The following is a 25,623-nucleotide window of genomic DNA, read 5'->3' on the forward strand; positions in this document are numbered from 1 at the left end:
TTCACATAACGAAAATTCATTTTATTTTTTTTTTATCTCTCGTCGTAGATTTGCTTACATAGAATATCCAAATTGCAATTATATATTTAAGACCTATTTGTTAGAAAATCTTTGATTTACAAAATTGACAGTTTTTTTTATTTGCTATCTTATAGTTAAAATGCATTTGTTGTTGTTGTTTGTTTCTATTTAGAAAAAAAAAGCAGTGACGATTCATAGAGCATTCGAAAGATTTCTGGTTCATTTCATTTTCCTTCACAGGCACATATTTTAAGAATTCTGGCGTTGAGTGTAGTTGAGTGTTTTGGTGGTTGAGGGCGTTCATCATAATTGTACCAAATTGGTTCATATAAATTCGTGATATTTGGACATATATGATTGTTGTACCGATCAAGATACATCGATCGATTGGATGAGTGTAAATTTGCAGACGGATTTTCCTCTTTCTTCTGGCATTGTAAATTTGATTGGCGGACCAATCGTTGACTTATTGAATTTCATATTTTCCAACTTGCTCATTTCCCATATGAAATCCGATCCGGATGGTGTGTGTGTGTGTGTATACTATTTGTGATGTGTGTGTGTGTGTGTTAAACCATGAAAATAATTCGAAATGTTATGTTTGCAATTAAAACCTGATTTAAGAGTTTGCAAAAAAAAAACTACATTCTTCTTCGTGCTAACGATTGACACTTAATTCGGTGCTGGATTGACAAAGACATTGAGTGTGCGTGTGTATGTGTGATTGAATCATTTCAAATATTCTGATTCGATTAGAGTTCGATTATATTTTTCGTGTATACTCTTGCCAGTTGTGAATATTATCCTATGATTCGAAACAGAATCCGTTGTACGTTTATGAGTCTCTCTTATATCAGGCAGTGCAAAATAAAACAATTCTAATCGTTCACGTGTTCTTAAGAAAAACATCGATATTTTTTTGATGTATAATTTTGTTGTTGGTTTGTTTTTGTTTCTGATAATAAATTCTTTAGTATCGGAACTGGCCCTTGCGTCCACGGCTATTGTGGTAAATTCGCAATGGTGTATAGCTGTTGCCGTTGGATGGCGATGATGATGCGCCATTCTGTTGTGTCGATCCGTTGTGAGTTTGTAGTTCGGCTGGCGATGGTGGTGGCTGCTGAGCGGCAGCACATCGTTTACCCAAATAGAAATGATACAAAATGAAGTACAATGTGCCAACGATTGCTGCAACGATGGCTAAATCACGGAACAACAAATGTCTAAAAAAGATTCAAAAAATTTTGGTTTAGATTTTAATGCAAAAAAAGCAAATGAATATCGGTGAAATTTCAATAAAAAAAAATTTCAATTGAACATCATGTGGTATACCTGAAACCCTGAGCATAGACTGGTGCGACTAAGGTTCCGATGGCGTTGCCAAGGCAAAGAGTGGCGATGACTGGAACCGATTGACCAGTGGCAATGAGGCGACGCGGCACCAAATGTCTCATGTACAACACCAATGTCACGAATACCAAGACAAGTGTAATCGATTCCAATGAATGCGTCAACAGTGCATACCATGGTGAATCCATCAAAGCCAATCCGGTGAAACGAAGGATGTGCAGGGCGAATGCGGCAATCAAAACATTGGCATGACCACAGTAGTCAACAATACGTTCAGCATTCCACAGAATGAAAATGGCCGGAATGGCAGCAACTAAACGCATAAAAGAATATCGATTAGTTGGAAGTTGAAGAATTCGTATTTTAATTGTGAGTAAATGGAAAACGTTTTTCAAATGAACGTTGTACATTTCAACGTTCATTCGAACTGATGGTGAATTTTTTTTTTCAAATGAAAATGTTATTTATGACACCATAAACTCACCAGTTAAAGCGAATTTAATGACAAGTGGTGCATCGTCGAGATTCAAGTCCAGCAAATGCGATGGTTGATACGTATCGATGATACTCCAAAAGGCACCCAACACAACGGCAACCACGGATAGTGCAATAATTTCTGGTGTATACTTGCGAATGGCAGACAATGGAATGGCCATCATGCCGCCAGTGTAGATTTGCCACCACCTATAAATTAATTGTAAAGATTGCGATTGTCACTAGCCACAAAAAGACCTTGAGCAATTATTCTTCATAACACACTTACCATTCAGGTGGACTCAATGGGATACTCTTGTTGAAGAGTAAGATGAGTGCCGCAAGTATCCATAAGACAATGCATACAATTACAGGCACAAAAATATCACCGTGAATTCCAACGATACCAAAGATGAGTGGGAAAATGCACCAGGCAAATGCTCCCCATGCCAATTGACGACCAATTTCCGAACGTCCAGTCGATGTTTCGCGCGTTGCAATTATAATTGCTGTGTTCAGCAAAACGATGATTGATACTGGGAAGATGTCAGCCAGCGAACGAATTGCTAAATATGACCAATAAGTTACTTCAATATCTCCCACAATCTGAAAGGAACGAAAGACGGTATTACATCCATATATTTGATAATTTGGTGGCAATTCTAGTTTACTTTATAGCATTGGCTTTCTGCCAAAACGCTTGGACCGCTGTATGGATCCGATACTTCGCACTCAATCATTGGTTTGCAATCTGGATTACCCGTATACGCCTTCATATATTTGATTTGTTCCTCGGGTATGTCACATGTGAAGCCATCTGTGCAATAAATACAAAAGAAATTGCAAATCTTGTCCGTTTGATGGGCAAAGAACAAAATCGATTTTGATCTTACCCAATGGATAATTGCACCATTCAGCCGAATGAGTTTCATTCTCTTTATTGGTGGCACTTCTAAGGCTTGCTTGCACTTTAACCCAATCCAAATCACTGGTGTACGCATGACATCTTTCGATAATCGGTTTGCCATCGACGATTTTTTGCATACACAAATGCGGTGGATGAACGTATACCTTTTCAACTTCTCGCCGGTTTCTGGCTTCAATTGTACCATCCGATAGTTCAGAATCGGAGCTAACGAAATGAAAGGAACGGGACAAATATGAAATTAATTTGGTCGAGATAAAAGTTTGGTTGAAAAAAGAAAAGAGTACTAACTTTTTGGGTGGTCCACTGATATCAGCATAATCATAGTCTTCTTGTTTCTCTTTTGATGATGGTGGTTCGCTGAAAGCGGCTGGTGCCGGTTTAAGCCATGGATTGTATAGGCTTTCGAATTGTGATGGGTTTTGGCATGTGTATGAACAGTTGGTGAGAATAAGTTGACCGACTTTTTCCTTTTCCCAATGGAAACAAGACTTCTCCTCCGAGCAACGTTCTTGAAAGATAATCCCACCCGATGGATCGCATCCAAATGATACATTTGGCTCTCGTGATGCTTCACGTCGTACGGCCGGTACCAGTAGCAACAGCCCGTATGCAATCGATCCAAAGATTAACAGAAGGGCAATAATCACTTGCAAATAACGGCCATATGATGATTTGCGACGATCAGCAATTCGGTCGGTTAATGGGGCAAATATTAAGGGGCCAATGATGGAGATCAATGCAACTGTGGTGAGTATGTATCGTATTTCCTCTGATGTAAATCCTAATTCCAATAAATGTGGTACCAGCGTTGAATACAAGCAGCTCAAACCACCGTAAAAGAGAAATATCACCGCCACCAGGGCCACTAGGTTTCGATTGATTAACTGTTCCGATTGCTCTTTGATTCCCATTTTGCTAACAACTCTCTTTGTTTGTTTCAACTAAATTCCTTGAATTCGTAGTATGTAGGTGTATTCGTTTCGATGTTCGTTGTTTGCTCCACGTCGTCCTAATTTGTCATATTTACGGATCTGAAAGGGAAACAAAAACAAAAACCGTTCAGTACAAGTTTAAACAAGAACCTCGTTTTGTTTAGGTTAAACAAATCAAAGACCCTCGCTTAGTGTGGATAGACAACCCGTTTATTCAAAGTTTAAAATCCCAACTAAACACAATCAGAAAATTGATTTGAAACACAGCCTCGCTGCCGAGAACCAAAGGAACGGCCACTTTATTTCGAAATGAAAAATGTAATCAACTTAATTTCAGAAAATGGATTTCTGTTTTGGTGCGGCTTCAATATATTAGAAAAAAAAAATCCGAATGGAATCTCAGTTTAGCGCTTCAACCTATCGAATAGTTCAGTGTTCCTCTATAGCTGCCGCACTAATATCCCTGTTTTTCGTTTTGTGTTTGAACAACGTTCGATACATACTACACTCCAAGTTAACCTAGTTTTAGAAGATTGGTTCGGATGATAACGATAGCAGAGTTTTCCTTGTGTATATGGTGGGCATTGGGGTAGTTTTAATGTCGCGTCAAATGTAATTTTCATCCATAAAAAGCTATAAAGACCAGTGGTTCTATTGGTATAGCCATTGTTTACAATCTACGCATATATTTATCATGAATGGTTCGATTTGTGTATGTGTGCGTGTGTGTGTGACCCCATTTTCTTTGTTTATACATCGAACGAACCTCGGCTATGGTGAGGAACAAACAACCATCAGGATACAAATAAATATTCTCGAATATGAATATGTTTTGTTGTAGCAAAGAAGAAGAAAAAAGTCAGAACAAATCAAATACTATATTCCGTGCACACACTGGCTTGATTACATCATCGGGGCCTGATATACATTTGTGCGTGTCGTCCATTGCTTTCCGTTTGCTCACGCTCGATATTATTTTTCTCTCGCTCTATCTTTCGTTGTGTCGCACATTGATGGGAACTTTAACAGTCAATTAGGTCTCGAATGTTACAGATACTCTATTTCAGTAGCACAATCAATCGATATCGAACGTTCGATACGAAATTGGTTCCCGTTACTTAAACGGGATCGTTAAATATTGATGACTGCTCTCTGAAATGGTGTCAACGTCTAAACTAAAAACACCAATAGAAATTGTGCGTAATTTGTTTGATGCAGATTTTTGTCAAGCATTTTATTTTCTCAACAGATGTAGGGAAAAAATGCGACGAGTACGCGTGCGGCTGCGTTTTTTTTTTGCTTAGACAATTTATCCTTCGATTGTTTACGTGATTCCTACGAAGCCATTGTGATTTATATTGGTCTATTGTAATAGATGGAAAAATTCTTATCGGGCCGTGCAAGAATTTCCAATGCTTTCACTTTCTCACTGATATTCTACTCACTCCCGACATACATACACACACACGCACACACAAACGCACACAGGCATAACATGGGAAAGAACCAATACACTTATTCCCTCGACAATAAACAAAATAGAACATTGATGGTCTAATTGATTCGCATATCATTTTACGACGAATCACGTTCATCAAATTACCATTTAATGGCCACTGAACAAGAACCATTTGAGAAAAATGTACATTTTATCTTGGCTTCAACCATGAACACAACTTGTCGACTCTTTTCTATTCCGTTTTAGTCTTGGCAATCTACTAATTGAATTCCAATGAATTACATATGAAACAATTCGAGAAAAGCAGAAACTTAGAAAGTTTCACCAAATTCGTGAAAGATTTTTCATTTGATAAAAGGAATTTCATAGTTCTGATGTTAAATGGCATAAATGTGTATTGTCATTTGACTATGATCAGAAGAATCAAGGGCAAGTTGCAAGAAAATGTAGAATCAAGTGAAATCTCATTCAATGCCTGTGTCCAAAGAAAATAGGACGAATTTTTGTATACATCCTAAGTAAATCCACAAAATTGATTCCCATATGCGATGGAATAATAATCAATTTTTGTCAATTGAATTGAAGTCAAATGAGTTTCGTTTAATTTTCTATTGAAATTTTATTTTTTTTTTTTCATTTTTCCTTATTTTTTTAATAATTATCAAAATCCATTAAAAATCCATCTTTCCAAAAATCCATAACAAAACTGTGTTCTCAACATGAAACTCATCTCAATTTGAAACGTTCAAAAAGTCCAAATTTGTTAGATTTTGATGTATAAAAACGGATTCTCATATATTTCCAATTTCAGCAGCTGCTTATAGTTTGAGTTTAGGTCACGCTTCATGGGGTAGGTCGAGTCGAATAGCAATATGAAAAAGTGACATTGCGTATGAAGCATAAATGAGTAACTTAATGTTGTTATTCTTTTTTCAGTTTGCCAAAAAAAAAAAATTCGATGGAATCGTTGATGAGTAATGAAAAGCTCATTTCTATAATCTAATTATAGAGTGACGAATTGAATAATTGTTTTCAGACAGTGTGGCGTGTATGTGCGTCAAGATTGTGTGTGTATTTTTGCATTATTATTATTGAGAGTGTGGCGCGCACTTGATTATTTGTTGGGCTCGGCATAATTCGAATACGTCTGAAAATAGATGGCATAGAAAAAGATTCATGCTCGAAAGTCCCACATGGCAGCTGAGGAAATGTTTTGGTGTTTTTATGCGATTTAATTAGTTTAGAAAAAAGTGAATTTTTTTCTCCATTAGCCAACATGTTTTTTTTTCAATTCATTCTAATGTTGTTGTTGTCCATGAGTGTGTATGGTGTCATAAACATTTTCAAATGACGCTGCTTTCAATCGGATAATTTCCTGATTATACGATCGCATTGGGGCCTCAATGATTGAGCTCACATTATTAAAATAAATGTCGAAGATTTTGCTTCTTTTCCTCTTCGTCTTTGAATGATGCACATGGACATAAGCAAAACACGACAAACCAGATTGCGACCACTCGATTGCATCATCATCATCACACTTCGCACGAATTGATTATTCCTATCTTATGAATTTCGTGATCGAAGAAACAGAAACGCGTTTGTTTTTGTTTTTTCGGGGGCAAGCGCAGGAATTCAAGTGGCACATTTTGTGTTAAATTTAACAAACGAGTCAAATAACGAAACGAACTAGAAAATGAAGAAAAAAACAGCGACAATAACCATTTACTTACAGGCGATTGCTTTGTCTGAAAAGTAATCGATACTCGGTGTGCACAGTAAACAGTGACAAATCGAAGTGCGGGCTCAAACAAACGGACGAACAGAACTGAACGCATGTATAAAAATATACAATACACGCAAGCTCACAAACAAACACACACAAACATTCACGTTCAACGCGTATGTATGGTATTTATTCGTACCGGGGCTTTTTATGAAGTCAGTCACTGTGAGTCGATTATAAAGATGATGTCATAAGATTTTTTTTTTTTTTTTTTGGTTCTAATGCTTGTCTACTTTGTTTCAATTTTCTTCAACATTTCTACGTACACAATTTGAATGCGTTGCAAATACATCAGCATAGAATAGACGAGCACTGTTGTGTTTGTTGCCTTAGTCATTTAGCTGAATAACAAACGCAACTGTATTGTGTTTTTTATTCATTGAAAGTAGATTCTCTTTGCTTCGAGCGATTTTAATGTTGTTACCCACAATAATTCAAATATTTGCTTTTCTTGGATTTATTTCCTCGTTTTTCGTCTATTTCTCAATTAATCACAACTAATAATGGATTTTTTGTTTGCATTGAATTCTGAAGTAAAGAAAATTCTGCTATTTTTGTATGGTATTCGTTAGAAAGAAATTTGGCAAAAGAAGTCATAGAATAAGACCTATTGAAACTTAGAAAGTTCTATCCACTCCAAGCCACTTCATCTAAATTCATATTTGTTTGACGTCACTTCAAATGTGTGTATGTATATGGTTGCTAGAGAGCCAGTTCATTGATTGACCTCACCGCCTTCTGAAACGGTTTTCCTTTCTAAATCTGAATTGAATTAACGTTTTGATATTCGTTTGTTTTTCTGTCTTCAATATTATAAATTGAACGGCGGATTTCCGGCTGTCATCGATAAAACTGTACACTTGCAATAAATTGTTGCGACTAATGCTCAATGCGATTCGTTTCGGAATGGATTTATAGAAGCGGCTCCCAATGCAACTACATAAAAGAAGACGAAAAAAGCAACTATGACACATTTAAGCTCCTTTTTTGTCGATTAAATGTGCAAAAGTCTCGTCGTCGTCATCATCATCCACATCGATGGCTGTGAATGGACATACGATTTAAGCATTTAACGAATCACGTATTCTTATTTACGTGATCAAAGTCAGAAGTCAGCTTTAAGTGATATCGCACTTGAATGGTGTAGATACGTTTTCATTCCCAATTGCACCGTAATTTGAATAGAAAAAAAAACGACGCTCAACGATCTCAATAGCTCGTAGCTATTAAGTGCTTAGAAAAAATGTATTCAATCATCTGAAGTAACATTTTTCTTCTGTTTTCTTTCGATTTTCTCTCTCTCTCTCTCTCCCCCGTTTTATTTTGCAAAAGAACAAAAAAAAAGTAAAAGAATGAGCAAGTACATGAAATAGTTCTATTTAAAAATTGATTGAGCCGTTAAATGGAATGCCAATGGAATTTCGTGCAATCAAACAAAACAATTGAAATCGGTTTTATGTTGCGAGTTTTTCTATTTTGCACAAACTTTTTTACGCACATTTTTACACGATACGTGTGACGTTGTCGGCCCCAAAAACAACAGCTACGAAAATCTGCATTCAATCTTGGTGTATGAAAATAACTTAACCTTGCGGAAGAGAGAGAGAGAGAGAGAGAGAGAGAGAGAGAGAGAGAGAGAGAAGCGTAAATAAATGAAACAAATTGGTAAAGCGGATCCGTTTGAATTAGCTTCCCACCGCTTTGTAATGCTTAACCCATTCCATTGTGCGAAAGGGAATCATGTTCATAAGCTCTAGGACTCGACTAATGTTTACACTTCGCAGAATCTAATGAAACATTTTTTTCTTCTCTTTATTATAACTATAAATAATGGGAAGTTTTCACTGCATTAGCACCGTGTTGTAGACGGTTCAACGTAATTAAATTCGTTATGAGATCTGGGTTTGGATTTATCGCTTCTCTCAGCCCATTGCCGTACGTGTAAAATGAAATGAAATCATCGCCACGATTATGCAAAGGGAGAAACAATGTTTTTAAACAAACAAAGCGATGCTCATGTACAGCTCTTTTCAACAAAAAAAACAAAAAAAAAACAATTGAATAGATAAATAGCGCCATCACAGCATTTCGTTCGTGCTGTTTTTGTGCAAGAAACTCATCAACTGTTGTGCACTTTGCCTCCACACGCCACGAACGCACATTCATTTTTGCTGTGAAACGTCTTCGATATGGTATGCTATCACACAAATACACACACGCATAACCTTTTCACATGTCTCCAGCTCGGTCGGTCAACATCGAATATATTCTCATCTGGAAAGAATTTACATGAACCGGAATTTCTTCACACATTTTATTTGATGCGGCGCTTTGATGTGAACATATTTTGAATAGATGTTTGTTGATTTAATTTTAGCATCGTTTAAGATTAAATTGATAATTAACATGTAACCTGCTACGAAACACACATTTTCTTCTGCTTTACACACGCATATTTGGAAATCGAGTTTTGGTATTGTCGCAAGTTGCGACTCGCAACCAAACAATGCTACCGAATGAATACCGTAATGGAATCATATTTTGATAGAGAATAACAATTTGGAAGAGAGTCAAAACTTGAGAGAGTCGACATTTGAGGGAGTCAATCAATGAAACTGAGTCTGCAAGCGAGTCCTATCCGACAGAATGCGAGTCAAACTCAAATTCAAGCACTCCAGAACTTTTCAGCATTCGATATGACATGGTAAAAAATGGTTATTATTCTGCGGTACTCCGCTTTATTGCCCTTTGTGTTTGGTGACTCATACATGCATTTTGGATATGGCACAGTTTTACCTCATTTATGACATCATAAAGTTATAAAGATTTCTTCATAAAATTTCAACGGATTTTTTCGGTTTGTGTTCATTTGGATACAATAAAATTTATTCATTCTTCGTCTATATTTGGGAAGCATTTTTCACATAAAAATCCCTCATTTATCCCTCTTTGTTTCAGAGATTCATTCGTGCATTCACACCAATTCATTTTGACATGACATTTAACAGCAAAAAGCCACATTCTCTCGTTGACGTGTTGTTACTTGTGGGTGTGGTGTCGAGTGGTGAAGGCAATTAAATGTTAAGGGAAGTAAATGAACTATGTACAATTAGGAAAAAAAAGCGAACGTTCTTGGTGCACAAAGCACAGTGCGATGCGTTGTTCATTCACTATTGTGAACCGCAGAGTTCACAGCACGAACCGTTAGTGTTTTCAATAAATTAGGTGTAGCAGCGACATAGTCTCGTGTTTTTCAGCAACGAAGGAACTTTGAAGACAACACAAATTAATTCGTTTTATAAACCGGTTTCGGTATAATCTTGCGAATGGTTTTTTCTTGGCGATGTGTTTATTAAATTAAATGTGGTCAATTTCAAAAAGTTATAAGATCAACTGGTTTGATCCAAAATGAATTGGGACAAGAGTATGCTATTCGAGTAGATGCACCAATCTTCAATTCTTTAGGAATTTTTATCAACAACAAAAAAATCACTCCTTTCCATCGAAGTATCCGAAATAAAGGCGGAAAAAATGCAAACAAACAACGAAAGAAAAAAAAACAAAATACTTCGATGCAATACGTAATAAATAACACGAAAATAGATTCGAATCAGATACCGGATCGAATGAAAGAGAGGCGTTTGTCATTCAATTATAACGAGTATTTTATGCAGGGCCTAGTATGAAAAATATTTTTTTTTTCAACATTCACAACAAAAGATACATGAAGCAATCATGAAAGCGGAGGTTTTTGTTTTCCAATTGAACTGGAGTACAATAGAATGATGACGGGCAAATGGTTACGCATAAATTGAAAGCCATTTGATAGGATTTTGATTACGATAAAAATGAATGTCATCAATGGCCCATTTTTTTGCCTCGAAGTTGCGAGCAAGAACACCGCTGAACCGAAAATTTGCCATGTAATTTCGTGAAGTTTTTTTTTGTTCTTTTCGAATTTCATACGGAACGAAACATTCGTTTAATATTTTATGCAAATGTGCAAAACAACTCCTCTTTTAAAAACTAGGCCCTGCTCTGTGCTAACGCAATAAACGCTCATTCTACAGATTAAGCTATGGTGTTACGCCTTCTGTGTTTGATTCTTTGTGCACAAAATTCCCATTGATTTTTCGTAACGAAACATTTGACTTTCACTTATTGCGCCTTTGATTCGGTTTGAGTTGTTGTGTGTCTGCCTATTTGTTTGTTTGTTTTTTGTAATTTCTGTTCTGTGTCCCATAAACCGAAAGGAATTTGGTGCGTGAACTGCTGCTGTTGTTGTTGTTCATTCATCGAACTGTGTATGATAACTGACATATATGTTCATTTGCTTATATTTAATTGATAAGCGATTTGTTGTTTCTCTCTCATTGAGTAACAAGTCGATTGAGCAGCAACATTTTACAGTCGTATTCACAGTAAAATGATTTGATAGGCAATGTACGTATGCCATTTGGTATGCATACGATGAAAACACCGGGTTTGTTCGTATATTCATTCGTTTCAAATAGCGGTGATTTGCTGTTAAAAATCAATCGCTTCGAGGCATTCGGATTTTTTTTTTCTTCTTCTTCTTTGCTATTTTTTGTGCCATACGATTCATAGTAAATTTTGTTGTTTCGTCGTCGTTGTCGTGATGTTGAGGGAGTTGGAAAGCAAAAGTGAAGTGTGTGTATAAATAGAGCGAAACTAGCGGTAAAACGGCACACACACACACACATATATACACACGAAAAGAGAACTCACTATAAAATAAGCGTCAAAATAATAAAAGTATAGAAGAAAAAAAATATGAAACACCAACGCTGAAAATCGGCACGATGATGTCATCATAGGTTAGCAATGCTACTTCTCGGCGCACAGATCGACACCGCATACTACACGAAGTTTTTCGTTGACTCTGTTTCATTTTTTTCTCTCTTCTCTAGTCGTTGTTATCGTAAAAAAAAAAAACAGACGTCTATTTTTGAAACATTCTGTGTGGAAATGACAAATCGACTGACGCATCTCCTATCGAATTGCGTTCGTGTCCAGCACATTTTTTTTACTCTAATGGACAGTTTGTTTATGTCAAATTTGTACAGTAGAGTATGTTTTTTCAATGCGATACAAACCATGAAGTATCGCATTCTTTAAGCGACGTGAATCGATTTCTGATCATCTTCCAATCATTTGTCATTAAAAATTTGCAAAGCCCTATCGCCCGTCAATTGTTTGTTTCTTGGTTTATTTCTTTCGCCAAAGTGTTTTTTTTTTCTTCTTCAAAAAAACAAATGAATCATTGGAAAAGGTCAAGTTTATAATCAACGAATCAATCGTTGTTGCCTGATTAAACGAGACTTTTAACGTATTAAATTCGGTAAATTGATTGAATTACACACATTTCATATTAGCACCGCGCACACTGCACGGCTGCACGATAAGTCGCAAGTCGCGAAAATGATGAAAAAAAAAAACGTGACAGCGTATTGTTTGGATTGTGTCACCCAAAACAGCGCGCGCACTGCGCACTTTGGCTCAACGCAATAAATTAATGTAGCTTCAAAGTAAAGGTCATGCATTACAATCAACATTATACGCTTCAACGACACAACAATTATACATATGGGTCCCATTTTTTGCGCTCGATCTCTCTCTCTCTCTCTTCCTCTCTCTTTGTTTGTCACTTCACATCGCAAAACACAAACACACACACTCGTGATGTAAATAAAAATTGAAAATTCATTGCGTATTTTAATGCCATAAATAGACACGCTATAGAATCGACATAAATCAATGGGCTCTTTATATTTGTTGTTAAAATTCAATACAATTTTTATCAGTTGAAACACATTCTTGACTCACAATTTTCAACGTTTTTCTTTTTTTTCGTGTCTGTATTTCATAATTCTTTTTTCTCTCTGGTTATATATGATTATCAGCAAAGAGATGAACTAAATTTGGATGGAAATCAACCTACGCCTCATTTTTTCTTTTCAAATTTGATTACGATATTGATTGGATTGGAACAATTCATTGAATTATGTGGGTTGCATCTATGTTTCGTATGTTTTTGCTTTTTAGAAGCTAGAACAAGTCGAAAACACTTCAAAACACATCCAAAATACATTTAATCGGACATTCTTCCTCATCATCAAACGCATCAATATTTGGAAATGATCGCTTTATTCTCAAGCTTCGAATTAAAATTAGTTACATAATCCGAGATAGAAACAGACAAGAGAAGAAAAAGAAAAAAACACTTGCCACTTTGGATTACACTGTAAATATCTGAATTGATCGAATCAAATTCACTTGATCTCTTTGCTAATGAAATTCGATTTATGGCCACTTTTATCTGATTAAACCTAATGAATTGATGCGTTGCATTCGCATGTGAATGTGTTTGCTTGGATGGAAATGGTGAAAGCAAATGCATAATCATTGCATGATAATTACCAACAACAACAACAACAACAAAAAACACCACGATGTAAACATGTAAACATCGGTTGCACATGGCCTTTAAATGTGTTTTTTCTCGATTTTTTTCTTCTTCGGGCCGATAATATTACCAAAATATATTCGAAGTGTTAAAAAAAACAAACATCATTTCAAAGGGGTTACGCATCAACAACTTAACGATTTCATTTCTCTATTTTCGGCTCATTTTCATCATTTACAGCGGCTCGTAAGTTTGACTCTGTTTCACTCGTTTCATCTACTTTGACTCGTTTCGTGTCTCATTCGGATGGGCGAAATGAGAGAGACACATCGAAAAAAAGAGAGAGATAGAAAGAGAGACAGAGAGAGACGGGAGAAAAATTGCCTCAATTTATCCTTTGCACTCTCATCGTGCCATGATTAATGCGGCATATCCCCCCCCCAAAAAAAAAACGAAACAATTTATGGAGAGCAGAAGTTTTATTTCACCACACATTTAAAGCAATTGCCAGCGCATCGACACACATATGCCCCAAAAAGCCGCTTGATACGTATTAATGACCACTTTTTAACGATGTATTTTTAAAAAAGAAAACACTTTTTCTCTTTTTTCTTTCGGAACGAAGAGAAAATGTGTTGAAAACTGTGCACGAATTTATCAATTTGTTGTTCCTTTTGTTTCTTCGCTTCGAATTGTTACCGGATTAGTTTACACTTTTGGTTGTTCTTCTGTTGTGTGAAGTGATGCGGCTGAATGAAACAATAAGTCAAGCACCAAATATTAAGGTTTTTAAAATAAAAACAAATCTTTGGCGATTGTCCATTGTAGAAACAGCGGAGAGAGAGAGCGAGAGCATAGAAAAAAGCAAAAGTGATTTCGCGGTGGCCTCCCATGCTTCGTAACAAAATCTATGGTCTAATTCTGGATCTGACACAAATTCTTTTGCACCGATCGCAATCCGTAGGTTTCGGAAGAACACTCGCATCGTTTTTATTTTTAGTGTGATGTTTTTTTTCTCGTTGTTGTTGGTTCTTTCATATTTTATTAGCAAATCGCTTACATAATTGCCGATTTTTGTTGTTGTTGTTGTTCTTCATTAAAAATGCCGACAAGTTATAGCTACAAACATGCCGAAACATATCCGTACAATATTTCGCACACAGCTCAAACACAAATCATTTATGCAATTGCATGCGTTTATCATCGCCATTCGATCTGCATAGTAAATTTCCTGTGGAAATTGGTTTGTTGGTGTTGAAATGAAGGCGCGTGTGCATTTTGTTGATTTCGCTGGCCGCGAGATTGATTCAATCATACGCACACTACGCGCACCATATGTTCGAAATAGAGTCACACAACTGTCGACTCATGTTCTATGCAGCTCAGATTTTGATTATCTTGAATATGAATAATTGTCTTCTTTCATAAAAAGAACCGTATTCTTTTCTCCGGTTCAGTTTCGTCGAACAAGAGTTACTTTTCCGTGGAAATGGCTCTTCTTCTTCTTGTTCTTCTTCTTTAGCCGCACATTTAACCGATGATGATTTATGAACCGAGTACATTTAAATCGCTTTGTGAAACACAAAACCACACACACACACACACACACAAAACCCATCTAAAACCATTTAAAACGCAATTTAACATCAACGTCTTGAAAGTTATGATTGCTGTTTTACTATGGTTCGTGTGTTGAGTGATTGTACATCTGTCATCAAAGTCAATTTGGCTGAGATGAAGAAAATAAAAGGTTTTATGCCAATCGGCTCTTAACGAGACTTTACATCATAAAAGCCAATGAAACGTAAAAAACGATGCGCGGCAAATTTGATTGTCTTATGCGTGGCGTAAATTATTTATGCGAGTGAGATATTCATTTTTAACCGTACTTTCTTCATTGGCCAATTATCACGAAATCACTTCCAGAAGCCCAATTAACGGGGGAATATATGAAATTATGCTTGATGGTTGGTCATAAATTGTAAATGTGTGGGACCTTCTTGAGTTTCATGGAAAGCGGGACAAAAACTGGGAACGTTTTGGAGCCGGTTTGATGGCAACCGATTTTTATCTCGTATCTTTGATAATTGCGTCAAGAAAAGGACGGCGCTTAGGAATGCTTTGTTTGTTTTTTTCACACAAAAAAGAGTCGTCAACAGGGCAGCTGAACCATCCATATTAGGAAGCAATCGCTTGTTGTTCACTGTAAATGGCATGGCGATTGATTGACATCAAATACGTGATGGTTGAGGTAAGAAAAAATCGCATATGCTGCACATAGAAGCCCAAGCATCCAGATGAAAAAAAAAAGCGAAATAAAAATCACCAAGTTTCAACTCCAGGATTGGCATGAAAGTGTGCCCAATGAACGGCCATAACGTGTTTATAATTTGTTATTTTGCGCTTATTAGTCGAAGCGACCTTTTTTTTCGCTTTCTTAAGAAGTATTTGACATCATGGCAAATTATATCCGCGATTCTTTCGGTGCCACTGCCATATTCTGTTAACACAAGAATAAAAAAAAAGAGTATTGGATTCCATTGATAAACGCCGAACGCGCGCACATACACATATATTAGCGAAGGCCAATCGGTGCCGAGGAGAATGTGTCAGAGATTGAACGGTACTAAAACACATTACGACTGGTTTGAACGTGCACGCGGGGCATGGTAAAAATTATTATCGTCTTAATAATTTGGCCATTTAAAAAAAAGCCATCCTCGTCTAATACCATTGATTTTACATGTAAAATAACAATAATAAACGACAAAAGTGACCTCTCGTAGCGGCACAGTTGAAACTAACGAAACAAACACAATTGAACATGTCATTTTCATGCTCAGCGTTAGTTCTGTTGGTTGCCGTATAGCCGGAGAGAGATGTCGACTGCTTAGTGGTATTGAATGACATTCAATAACCATGAAAAAAGCGTACGGTTCTTCGTATCGAAGCGATAAATTCATAGAATTGGCCAAGCGATGGCAAAAACAACAACAATACACGTTTCATGCTACATGAATAAAGTGAATTCAATCGAGAGAGGTAGATCATAATGATTCCGAATGTTTACCAAAATGAATATACTCATCACTCGCCAATATAAATTGACGGACGGTTCATACACAATTATTCGAAACGGGTTCTTGCGATAACAAACTTTTATATAAATATTCAAATCAAATTTAATTCAATTGACTGCATGTTCGCACACGTTCTGTTTATGCTCGTCATTTTTTTTTCTCCATGACTTCAAGTAACCGAGGGAGAGAGAGAGAGAGGGAGAGAGAGAGGGAGAGTAAAAGACAGAGTCAAACTGAATGAATCATTTGTTTGGGTAGAAATTCCCTTTTTTTTTCTCAATTTCCGCTCTCGATAAACAATTGATTTTGAATGTTTATTAAAGCATGAAAAGCGGTGTCTTTTTTGTAATGATATTTGTGACTGCACGAAATGTATCTGGAGTTCAAGAAGCGAGAAACAAAGACAAAAGACAGAGGAGAGACAAACACATCGTAAAAAATGCAGAAATACACGAAATATCTTCTCCATGTCTGATGTCATCATGTTGAAAAGAAATCGAAAAGTTCAGCGAGATGACATCATTTTGGGTCCAAACTATTGCGATAGTTACAAACATATACACACGGAACGCTGACCAAGCATATGCTCCTCTCATCTGCTGATAAATTTAGATGGCTATCGGCATTTTTTATGTATATGTCTGGCTTGTGGCTGTTGCGCGCATAGTTTTCGCTGTTCTTTTTTCTGTCTTTATTTCTCTTGTGTTAGTTTTGCGCATAGGTTCTTTTTTTTCTCGTATATATTCCGAAATCATAAAACGAATATAAAATGCCTGTCGAGCGTATTAATGATGAACACATATTCTACCTCCAACGAATGTTAATTTTTCTTCGCCTTCTGTTTATGACTACCAGAGATAAAGAATGAACGAAGAAAAACACGAGGTTCCTTTCGAATTTGATACGGCGAAGATGGATGGCGAAATGCACAAAATAGCATTGCACATACACGAATTTAATTGGCAGTTAGCACCATTTTTATTGAATTAACTTCAATCGAGCCAGAGAGAAAGAGAGAGAGAGAGCGAGAGAGCAAAGAAGCCGAGACGTAATCGATCTTTTATTTACTAAACATTCGTGTTGCACACTCTCAATAACTTACACAAAAATCGATCGATCGATTATCTGTCAATGTGTTTTCGATTCATCGGTTCAATAAATGCACAATTGGTAATTTAATGGCAACGCTACCGCCGCTGCCGTCACTGTCGCACCGAATTATGTGTGCACTTTGTGTAAATTACGACCACGCCACACTATGTATCCAAATGTTCGAACATTAAGTGTTGTTATTCTAAAAATATGCAAAGACAGGATTTTGTGTTAACGGCAAAATATTCCGAAATTTATTTGGTTTGTTTGCAACGCTGCTGATATTTATCAATGTTTAGATTGCTTTGCTGACTGGCTGGCTGGCTAGCTGGCTGGCTGGCTAGCTGGCTGGCTGGCTAGCTGGCTGGCCATATGACAAAATTGAGTCGAGTAGCTGAACGAGGCCACCGTTGCCGATTCCACTGCTGCCGCCGTCGTCGTTGTCAAACATAGTTTGTGTATTAAGTCATTCGTGTCGGAAACGACTGCTTGAATCTTAGATTAGATCCAATTTAATGTGAATGCGAGAGAATGCGCTAAAAATACATAACGTTTAAATTTTCCAAATAATCCTGCTGAGAGTTCACTATACACTTTCGACAGGGATCACGTTTATTTGTTTGGTCGTTGGTGTTTTTTTTTCTTCGTCGTCGTTGTTCTTATTCCCATTCAAATTTAAATGATTTGAATAGCGTGTCATTGTACACAACTTACAAGCACTAATTCCTTTCATTACATTTTTTATTTGATTGAATTGTTATGGCTTCTATTTTCGTTGGGCAAGTTCCTCTATCTCTCTCTCTCTCTCTCTCTCACTCTCTCTATCAGCCTTATTCTATCTGGCATTACTCCTGGGACTGGCAGTGTCGCGACTCGATTTGTTCGATGCCTGCAACGATGTCAAAACTCGATATGTTCTCTAGCGCAGTGTCGAGGCTCAATTGTCGATGCCAATGTTTCCCAATAGAGAGATCAAGGTTTTGGTCGTTTGTCAATTGAATTCTCGGGAATTACAAGAGCGAGAGCGAGAGAATTAATTTGTAGTCACCTTGATATCTCCCCTTGATCATGCCCGTAATCCTGATATGTGTTCGCGATGGAATGGTGTGAAGTGAGTTTTTTTGTTGTTGTTCATTCATTCAAAATCAAGGTGAAAACGTAACATAGTTCTACGTCGTTACCGATACGAATATGGACAACCGACGCGTAGCGCAAACACACGCACAAAACACACAATTCAGTTCAGGTTGAGCCGAATTTATTGCGTAATAATAATGAAAGTCATCGCATCGATTCAATGGGACCAATATGATGATGATGATGGTTGCCTTACGGTTGAAAGGCACCGCGAAGTATTTGTGCGTAAATTGTTGTTGATCGGATGGCGCAGAAATGAAAAGCGATACAAAACACAACAGAAAATATGAATTAAATTATTTAGAACTAGAGCCAAGAATATGGAAGCGAAAAACGAATTCGGTGTGTGTGGTTTTTTTTTTTTTTTCATTCTTCGTAACACATGTCGCGTCGCAAACTATATACCGGTTCAGTGATTGTGACGCTCTACGGTGCGCATTAAAAAGGCAACCCAACCAAAAATAATAACAAAGAAAATACCCAATGTACAAGAAGACGACTACGACGACGACGTACCGAATAGAATACAATACAACTATAAAATATGCGCATAGCATTTCAGTAATGTGTTCCTTTTTTCAGAGACTTTTCATGACTTCGTTCCGAATTAGTTTGATGTGTTTTTTCTCTCTGCCTCTGTGTCTATTATCTATTTCTTTCTCTCTTTTGCTCTCTATGTGCGGTTTTTTTCTCTCTTCCGTTTTTATATGTTACCTTCAACAATTTCATTTAAACGTGTAGTTTGTTTCGTGATTACAATACCTTTACTATTTGAATGTTCCACATATTTGTTTCCCTTCTCTTGGTCGCTCATTTAAAATAGCATACACACACACACGATTCTTCTTTTTAATTCGTGCGATTCCATCTTCCAAGTGTGTTTTTTTTGTCTTCGCTCTTCTTCTTTTTCCCTTTTATTTTGTTTAATAGCAATCATCATTTTCATTATCGTTTTCGTTTTCGTACGAGTGTTGTTTATTTAGCCTTTGCTTTGAATGTGTAAGCGTGTATTTTTGTTTGATGAATTTTTTATTCTGTGCGCGCCTCGCAATGTTTCTTCGTTTCTATATATGGTCTAAACTATACGAGTATATATGTACGAATGCATGCGCACATCGTGTCACAGCCGTGTTCTAATGGAAATAAATGCAAGTCTCGAGTACTATACTGTCGCCGGCTTTCAAAAGGACACGCTCACAGTTAAAATATCACTCTTGATCGAATAGATAAGTGGACATTATATAAGAAGGATCACGCTAACTCCAAGTAATTACACACAATTTGGCCAAATTGAGTTATTACTATAACCGACCATCAACCACCACCACCACAAATGGAACAATGCCGGTCAGTCAATACGCACCAAAATGGAACGAATGCAATAAAAAGCCGTATCAAATTTTTTGGACCTTAATTGGATTCAAAACAGGAATATTTCACTCCATTTCGGCTCTTAATGACCGGCTGCTCTGGAATAAGGGCAAAAACCCAAAATAATATACATTCAAACAACGAACAGAGAGCGAGAGAGAGAGAGAGAGAGAGAGAGGGCAAAACCGAAATATAAATTTCATTTTGATGGATTGAATGCCAACAACAACAAGTACTGAATAATAAAACGTGTCGCAACTTTTCGGTCAATCTCCGAAAAATCATTGCGTCTAACGGTTTTTTTTTATTCGGTTCGATCTTTAAATCGATATTCGGAGCAGTTGATTTAATGCGCTCCCTCTCTGTCCGTATGTGTTGTGAACACTTGCTTTTGGTTGTTCCTGTTTGTTCTCTCTCTCTCTCTCTCTCTCTCTCTCTCTCTCTCCCTTGCTCTCGTCATGCATTAGTAATCGTATAAAAATCTGGTAAAAGTTGGCCAAATCGTGATTGTTGCCAGCAACAACGCGTCAACTCTTTCATGTGAGCACCGAAAAGAGAACAAACGATAAAAAAAAAACTATCGACTCCGGCCCGATATTGATAACTTGTCCACGGAATCGAGTTTCAGTTGTTGTGTCGGGTAATTGGTCCGAATCTATTGAAGAATAATTTTGTCGTAACAAAAATGTAAACCGGTTCTTAAGTCCAAAACATAGCATTTATTTTTTCTCTTCATTCGTTGCAAAACCAAACAAGAACATTTGCGAATATTTTTCTTGTTGTTGATGGAAGTTCGGAATTTCACCAACAACATCAATGACAACGCGAGTGAGAAATATGCTGAATGTTGAGGACAATAACAAATCACTAGAGCGCAAAATCCATCTAGATGATGTATAGCATTTCTTAGATTCTCTTATTATTTCAATTCCGAATGATTTTTCTTCTTCTCTTCAGCCACTAAATTATTCGCCATTTTCTTTGTTTCATTTTCGCTCGGCCGAGAGAGGAATAAAAAAACACTCACTAAATATCTATGATCAATACATTTCAAATCCCCTCAATTTCAAATGTTTGAGCAGTGAAAAAAAAACGGTGTAGCAACAAACTGTAACCACTTCATAACAAACTGTGTTGATAACAATTGATTGAAGCGAAGAGAATGTTTTGGTGGATCTCAATCGAAAAGAAATAGGAAATTCATTATAGCCTTTCATTTCGCTTCGATGTGTCTATTGTTCAACCTTCTATTTCAAGAGTGTTCTCGACGTTTTTCTGACGATCGACGTGCACTATCAGAATGATCCAAATAAAATAGATAAAAGACTACTATAGAACAAATAAACGCTATGAATGGGGAGTGGGTAAAACAAAATAAAACTAAGTCTACCTTTGGATTTCCATTCAATTAAATTCGTATGATAATCCACAAGCAAATGATGTTTTTATTTAGAAAACACTAAATCGGTATCGTTTTTCGTCTCCAATCCCGAGCTGCCGTGGAAACGCACAGATTTTTGTCTTTTGTTATTTATTTTTCGGTTGTTACAATTCAGTTCACTCGTGCCGTTTCAAAAACGATGGTTTCATGCGAGAACTCTTGCCGAGAACAAAGCAATAAATGCTGTTTTTGTTTTTTTTTTTTGCACTGTCTTTCTCTTTTCTATTTAAATTCTTAAAGATTTTAGCGGCAAAACTATTGCACTTCACTTTTTGATCGGTTTTTTATTTTCTTCTTCTAAACCGGGATTTTTATGAGACCAACTGAAAAACATTTCAAAGAAATTTCATTACACTCAATTCAATTGCAATGTTGTAAACAAATATTTGAAGAAAAAAAAATCGATTCAAAGCGTCCGTGTTTTCACAAGTGTGTTATTTCGACAAAAAAAAAATAAAGTGCCAATCGGTGTCGGTGTTTCTAAGAGCGGGAATGTGTCAAGGGGTCTTTGAAATACATAACAACAAAAAAAAGAACATAAACAATACACAAATGGACTATGATTTGAATGCTCGTTATGAATATTTCGTGAATTCAACCGAAGAAATGAGAAAGAAAATTGTTAACGTCTGGATATAAATAAAACATTTGGCACGCTGTTCGAATAATTTAGGAGGGAAAAGCGGCCAGAAAAAAAAAATGAACGAAAAAAAAACACTTAAAATTTCAAAATTCGATTCAATCTTTATTTTTGTTCCTTCTTCTATTCTCCTTCGTTTTCTAAATTTCTTTCCAATCTCGGCTAACTTTTTCTATTTAGATTGGCACACAAATTGAAAGGTATAATTTTTCTGTTTTGGTAACAACAAAAAAGTAGTCGATCGAAACTTACAAACACAATTGATCATTGGATATTGAGGAAATGAACGGAAATAAAAATCGTGATCGAAACGCGTGGCTTACGAAAACAGCGATTTTCAAGAAGCGCGGGATCTAATTCGAATTTCGACTGCTTAACGCAAATTTTAGAGAGCAACTAGTTGGTCAAACCGTACACAGATGTGTGTTTGGCTGCTACGCGCCCGGTATCTACGAATATACACAAACATACAAAAAAAAAGCTACTGCTGTTGCTGCTGCTGCTGAGAACGGCGGCGCGCTCAGTCGTACAGAGTCAACAGTCTATGAACACATTCACGTACACACGCACTACGTGTGCGCGCTCACTGTTTTCATGCATTTAGAAAACGATGAAGCGCTCTCGCCATTGTATTGGTTTTGTTTTTCGAATATTAGCGCCTTCGAAGCGAACCAGAGAAAAAAAAAACGAACAGAAGAAGAACTTTGTCAATATCAAGTAATCGAGAGAGAGTGAGAAAGGTTAGGAGAGAAAAAGAATATATATCAAAAGCGCTTGGAATCAACGCGCTGCTCGAACAACGGTTGAAATGTCAAAGAAGAGAGTCAGCGAGAGAATAGATTCGCTCACAGCGCAACTGTTGTTGTTGGTTTTTGGAGCATGCCAAAAATTTGATTCATTTGAATGTGGCGGAATAATGCACACCAGAACTGATTCAATACGTGAGTTCGTCCGTTTTGACGTTACGATTGAATGGCAATTGTGTGGGCAAGTTGAATACTGGAACTTTTGTCAAATTGACCAATTTGCAATATTTGTACTTGGCCAATACGAGCCTCTCATTGGACAACGCAAAGCCATTTGAATCGCTAAAACAGCTTCAAACACTGGACATTTCCCACAATAACTTGGAGAATGTCAATTTTACTTCATTATCATCGTCGCTGGAAAATTTGCGCACATTTTAAGCGATTGATTGCAAAATTGGAAATGCATCACAATTGATGAAACTGTTTGAAAAAATCGTCATTTCTTTCGAAACTCGATTTATCAAGGAATTTTTTGGGTGAATTGAATGCAACTGCTTTCGAAGAGCTACAGTACTTGAATTTATCGAAAGTTGATTTTGGCATTCTTGAACATAAACCAAAATTAGAATTGTTGGATCTTAGTTTTAATCAACTAGAAAATGTGAACTTTGTTTCGGTTTTGAGCTACTTGGACTCGCTTCGTTTAGAAAGGAATCATTTGAAGGATTTTAACACTTTTACGAAATCACACTTCCCGCGAATTGTATCCTTCGATATTGCGAAGAATGAATTTTCATGCGATTATTTAACCGAATTTGTAGCACAGTGTGACAGTGTCAAAAGTTCGAAGCAAAATCAAATAAAACGAGTCGATCCGATCAGTTTAGTAAACAACGTCACACTGACAACATATTTTGTGCTGTTCGCGTTGTCTACAATACACACACACACACACACGGTTGCCACATAAATTTTGATTCAAAACAATCAATTTTCGGTTTCATCACGTCATCGCTTTGGGCTGTGTTTGCTTTCTTGTCGTGTGCTTTTGTGCTACAAAGCATCATATTTATGACTGAGCAGCTGATTGAATTCGTTTTTGTTTCTTCTATTTTGCCATTCTTTTCTTTTAAAAACCCAAAACAAGCCATCAAACAAACGACTCGACTGCCTTATTTGAGGAAAATTAACAGAAGCTTAAATCAATGTGAGCAAATCTTAATCGTTGTGTCTTTTAATCCAAACTTCTACGCTGAGCGATTAACTTTAACGTGCTTAAATATATGCAAATTCCACGTAAATGGTAAAATATTTTGAAGGTTTTTTCTTCTATCTGAGTGCATGGGATGGGCTGATATGGTTAATATTCAATAAATAATCGCAATTAAAATTAACTAAAGACAACAGAGAAAAAGCTAGTTGTTAAAATCGTCTAATGCCAAAAGAAATTTGGTCTTTGTAAAGACTTGGTCAGTCCAAGTGATTTCTACATATGAATTCCAATAATTATAAATGTAGAAATTACAATTACTGGCACAGAGTGAACGAAAACGTTTTTTTCAAATATTAATGTTAGAATTCTGAAATTGGTTATGCACTCACCGGGCAGCCAAAAGCGAATCGAATCTAGTAGTACCGATATAATCAGGTGATTTATTGATTTTCATCATCAGCTTGTGTTTTTTTCGCATTTCAGCTATAAATAGCGCCACATAAATCGAACAGTGGAAGCAAGCATTAATGCATGTCGTTAACGGAAAAACAACGAACGAACGAAAGAAAAAAAAGAGAGAGAGAGAGAGAGAAAGAGAGAGAGAGAAAGAGAGAGAAAAGAACATTTCATATATCAAGTGATTTATGAACCTATTGCCGCATCTTCGGTTGCGTGCTATATTTTCATTTATGGATTTTACTATGGAATGAATGATCGAAACACACGAAAACCAGTGCCTTAAACAAATTGCATAAATTGTGTGTATGCAAAGGTATATTTGTCATTCGGAAATATTAACCAGCCTCGTAATCACCTTATACGGAATCAATCTTCACATAATTGTTTAGCTCGTTCGTTTTTTCAGCATTGACTCGGCTTAATTTAAAATAAACCAGGTTAAATTCGAACATGTCTATAATAAATTTGCGATAAAATTGGATAATTTAAATGCGTGGAATTTCCATAGTGAAATATGCGTACATTTCTTTTCAAATTTATTACATTTCATTTTATTACGAACCGAAATGAAAATGAGGTGCACTGCATTGACTATAAATCAAACAAATGCGACTAATAAAAATGTATTTTTGTTTTGTCACCCATGAATTACCATCGACACAAAGTGTGATTGACAGTTCACATAATACAACCGAATGGAACGGATCAATTTTTTTTCGTTCTTGGTTCGTTATTACTGTCATAAAAATTGATATAGGTATCAACATAAACAGTGCGCTCGTAAATAATAGAATTATTGACGCAATTTTGAACACTACGAATTGTTTTGACAATTTCAATCGGTCTCATCTTTGGTTAGGGAGAGCACTCCATTTGTTTGTTTATTTGATTGAGTTGAATCTATTTTTAAATTGTATTTTTTTCTCTCCTGAATCAAGTTATTCTTCAATCGATTGCGGCGAAATTACGCTTATTACAGTTTTCCGAAATATCTATCGGTTATTTCTTAGAAGAATTCAATATTTAAATATTGATTTTTTTTTAGCTGAAGTAATTGAAACTCA

The 25,623-nt window shown here is 36.4% G+C and overlaps 2 protein-coding genes across 6 annotated transcripts in view; one reads left to right on the forward strand and one right to left on the reverse strand.

Moving 5' to 3' along the window:
• Nucleotides 1-23,785, reverse strand: LOC129576960 (uncharacterized). Of its 5 annotated transcripts, none has more exons than XM_055463197.1 (10): nucleotides 23,555-23,785; nucleotides 22,391-22,587; nucleotides 21,448-21,821; nucleotides 3,062-3,804; nucleotides 2,739-2,977; nucleotides 2,517-2,662; nucleotides 2,135-2,451; nucleotides 1,856-2,055; nucleotides 1,354-1,684; nucleotides 1-1,244 (listed from the first exon to the last, which is right to left on the reverse strand). In XM_055463197.1, the coding sequence occupies exons 4-10, from the start codon at nucleotides 3,682-3,684 to the stop codon at nucleotides 992-994; spliced, it is 2,109 nt and encodes a 702-aa protein (XP_055319172.1). In that variant the 5' UTR covers nucleotides 3,685-3,804; nucleotides 21,448-21,821; nucleotides 22,391-22,587; nucleotides 23,555-23,785; the 3' UTR covers nucleotides 1-991. The 5 variants fall into 5 exon arrangements, with proteins under 5 accessions (XP_055319172.1, XP_055319171.1, XP_055319173.1 ...); XM_055463196.1 differs by having other exon boundaries at nucleotides 23,462-23,785; XM_055463198.1 differs by having other exon boundaries at nucleotides 22,701-23,785.
• LOC129576963 (zygotic gap protein knirps-like) overlaps nucleotides 1-25,623 on the forward strand; it is a 114,250-nt gene that overhangs the window by 1,619 nt on the left and 87,008 nt on the right. The gene's annotated exons all lie outside the window — the stretch shown is intronic.

Source organism: Sitodiplosis mosellana, unplaced genomic scaffold, assembly GCF_009176505.1.
Source record: "Sitodiplosis mosellana isolate CC-2019 unplaced genomic scaffold, AAFC_SMos_1.0 Smas_scaffold_6191, whole genome shotgun sequence".
NCBI classification, from domain to species: Eukaryota; Metazoa; Arthropoda; class Insecta; order Diptera; family Cecidomyiidae; genus Sitodiplosis; species Sitodiplosis mosellana.

Excerpts from the sequence above, each read along its gene's own strand:
- LOC129576960 (XM_055463197.1), bottom strand. The coding sequence starts at position 3,684 with ATGGGAATCAAAGAGCAATCGGAACAGTTAATCAATCGAAACCTAGTG. Across the intron at positions 2,978-3,061 it reads ATCAGTGGACCACCCAAAAA|CTCCGATTCTGAACTATCGG; the intron begins GTTAGTACTCTT and ends TCATTTCGTTAG. Across the intron at positions 2,452-2,516 it reads CAGAAAGCCAATGCTATAAA|ATTGTGGGAGATATTGAAGT; the intron begins GTAAACTAGAAT and ends CGTTCCTTTCAG.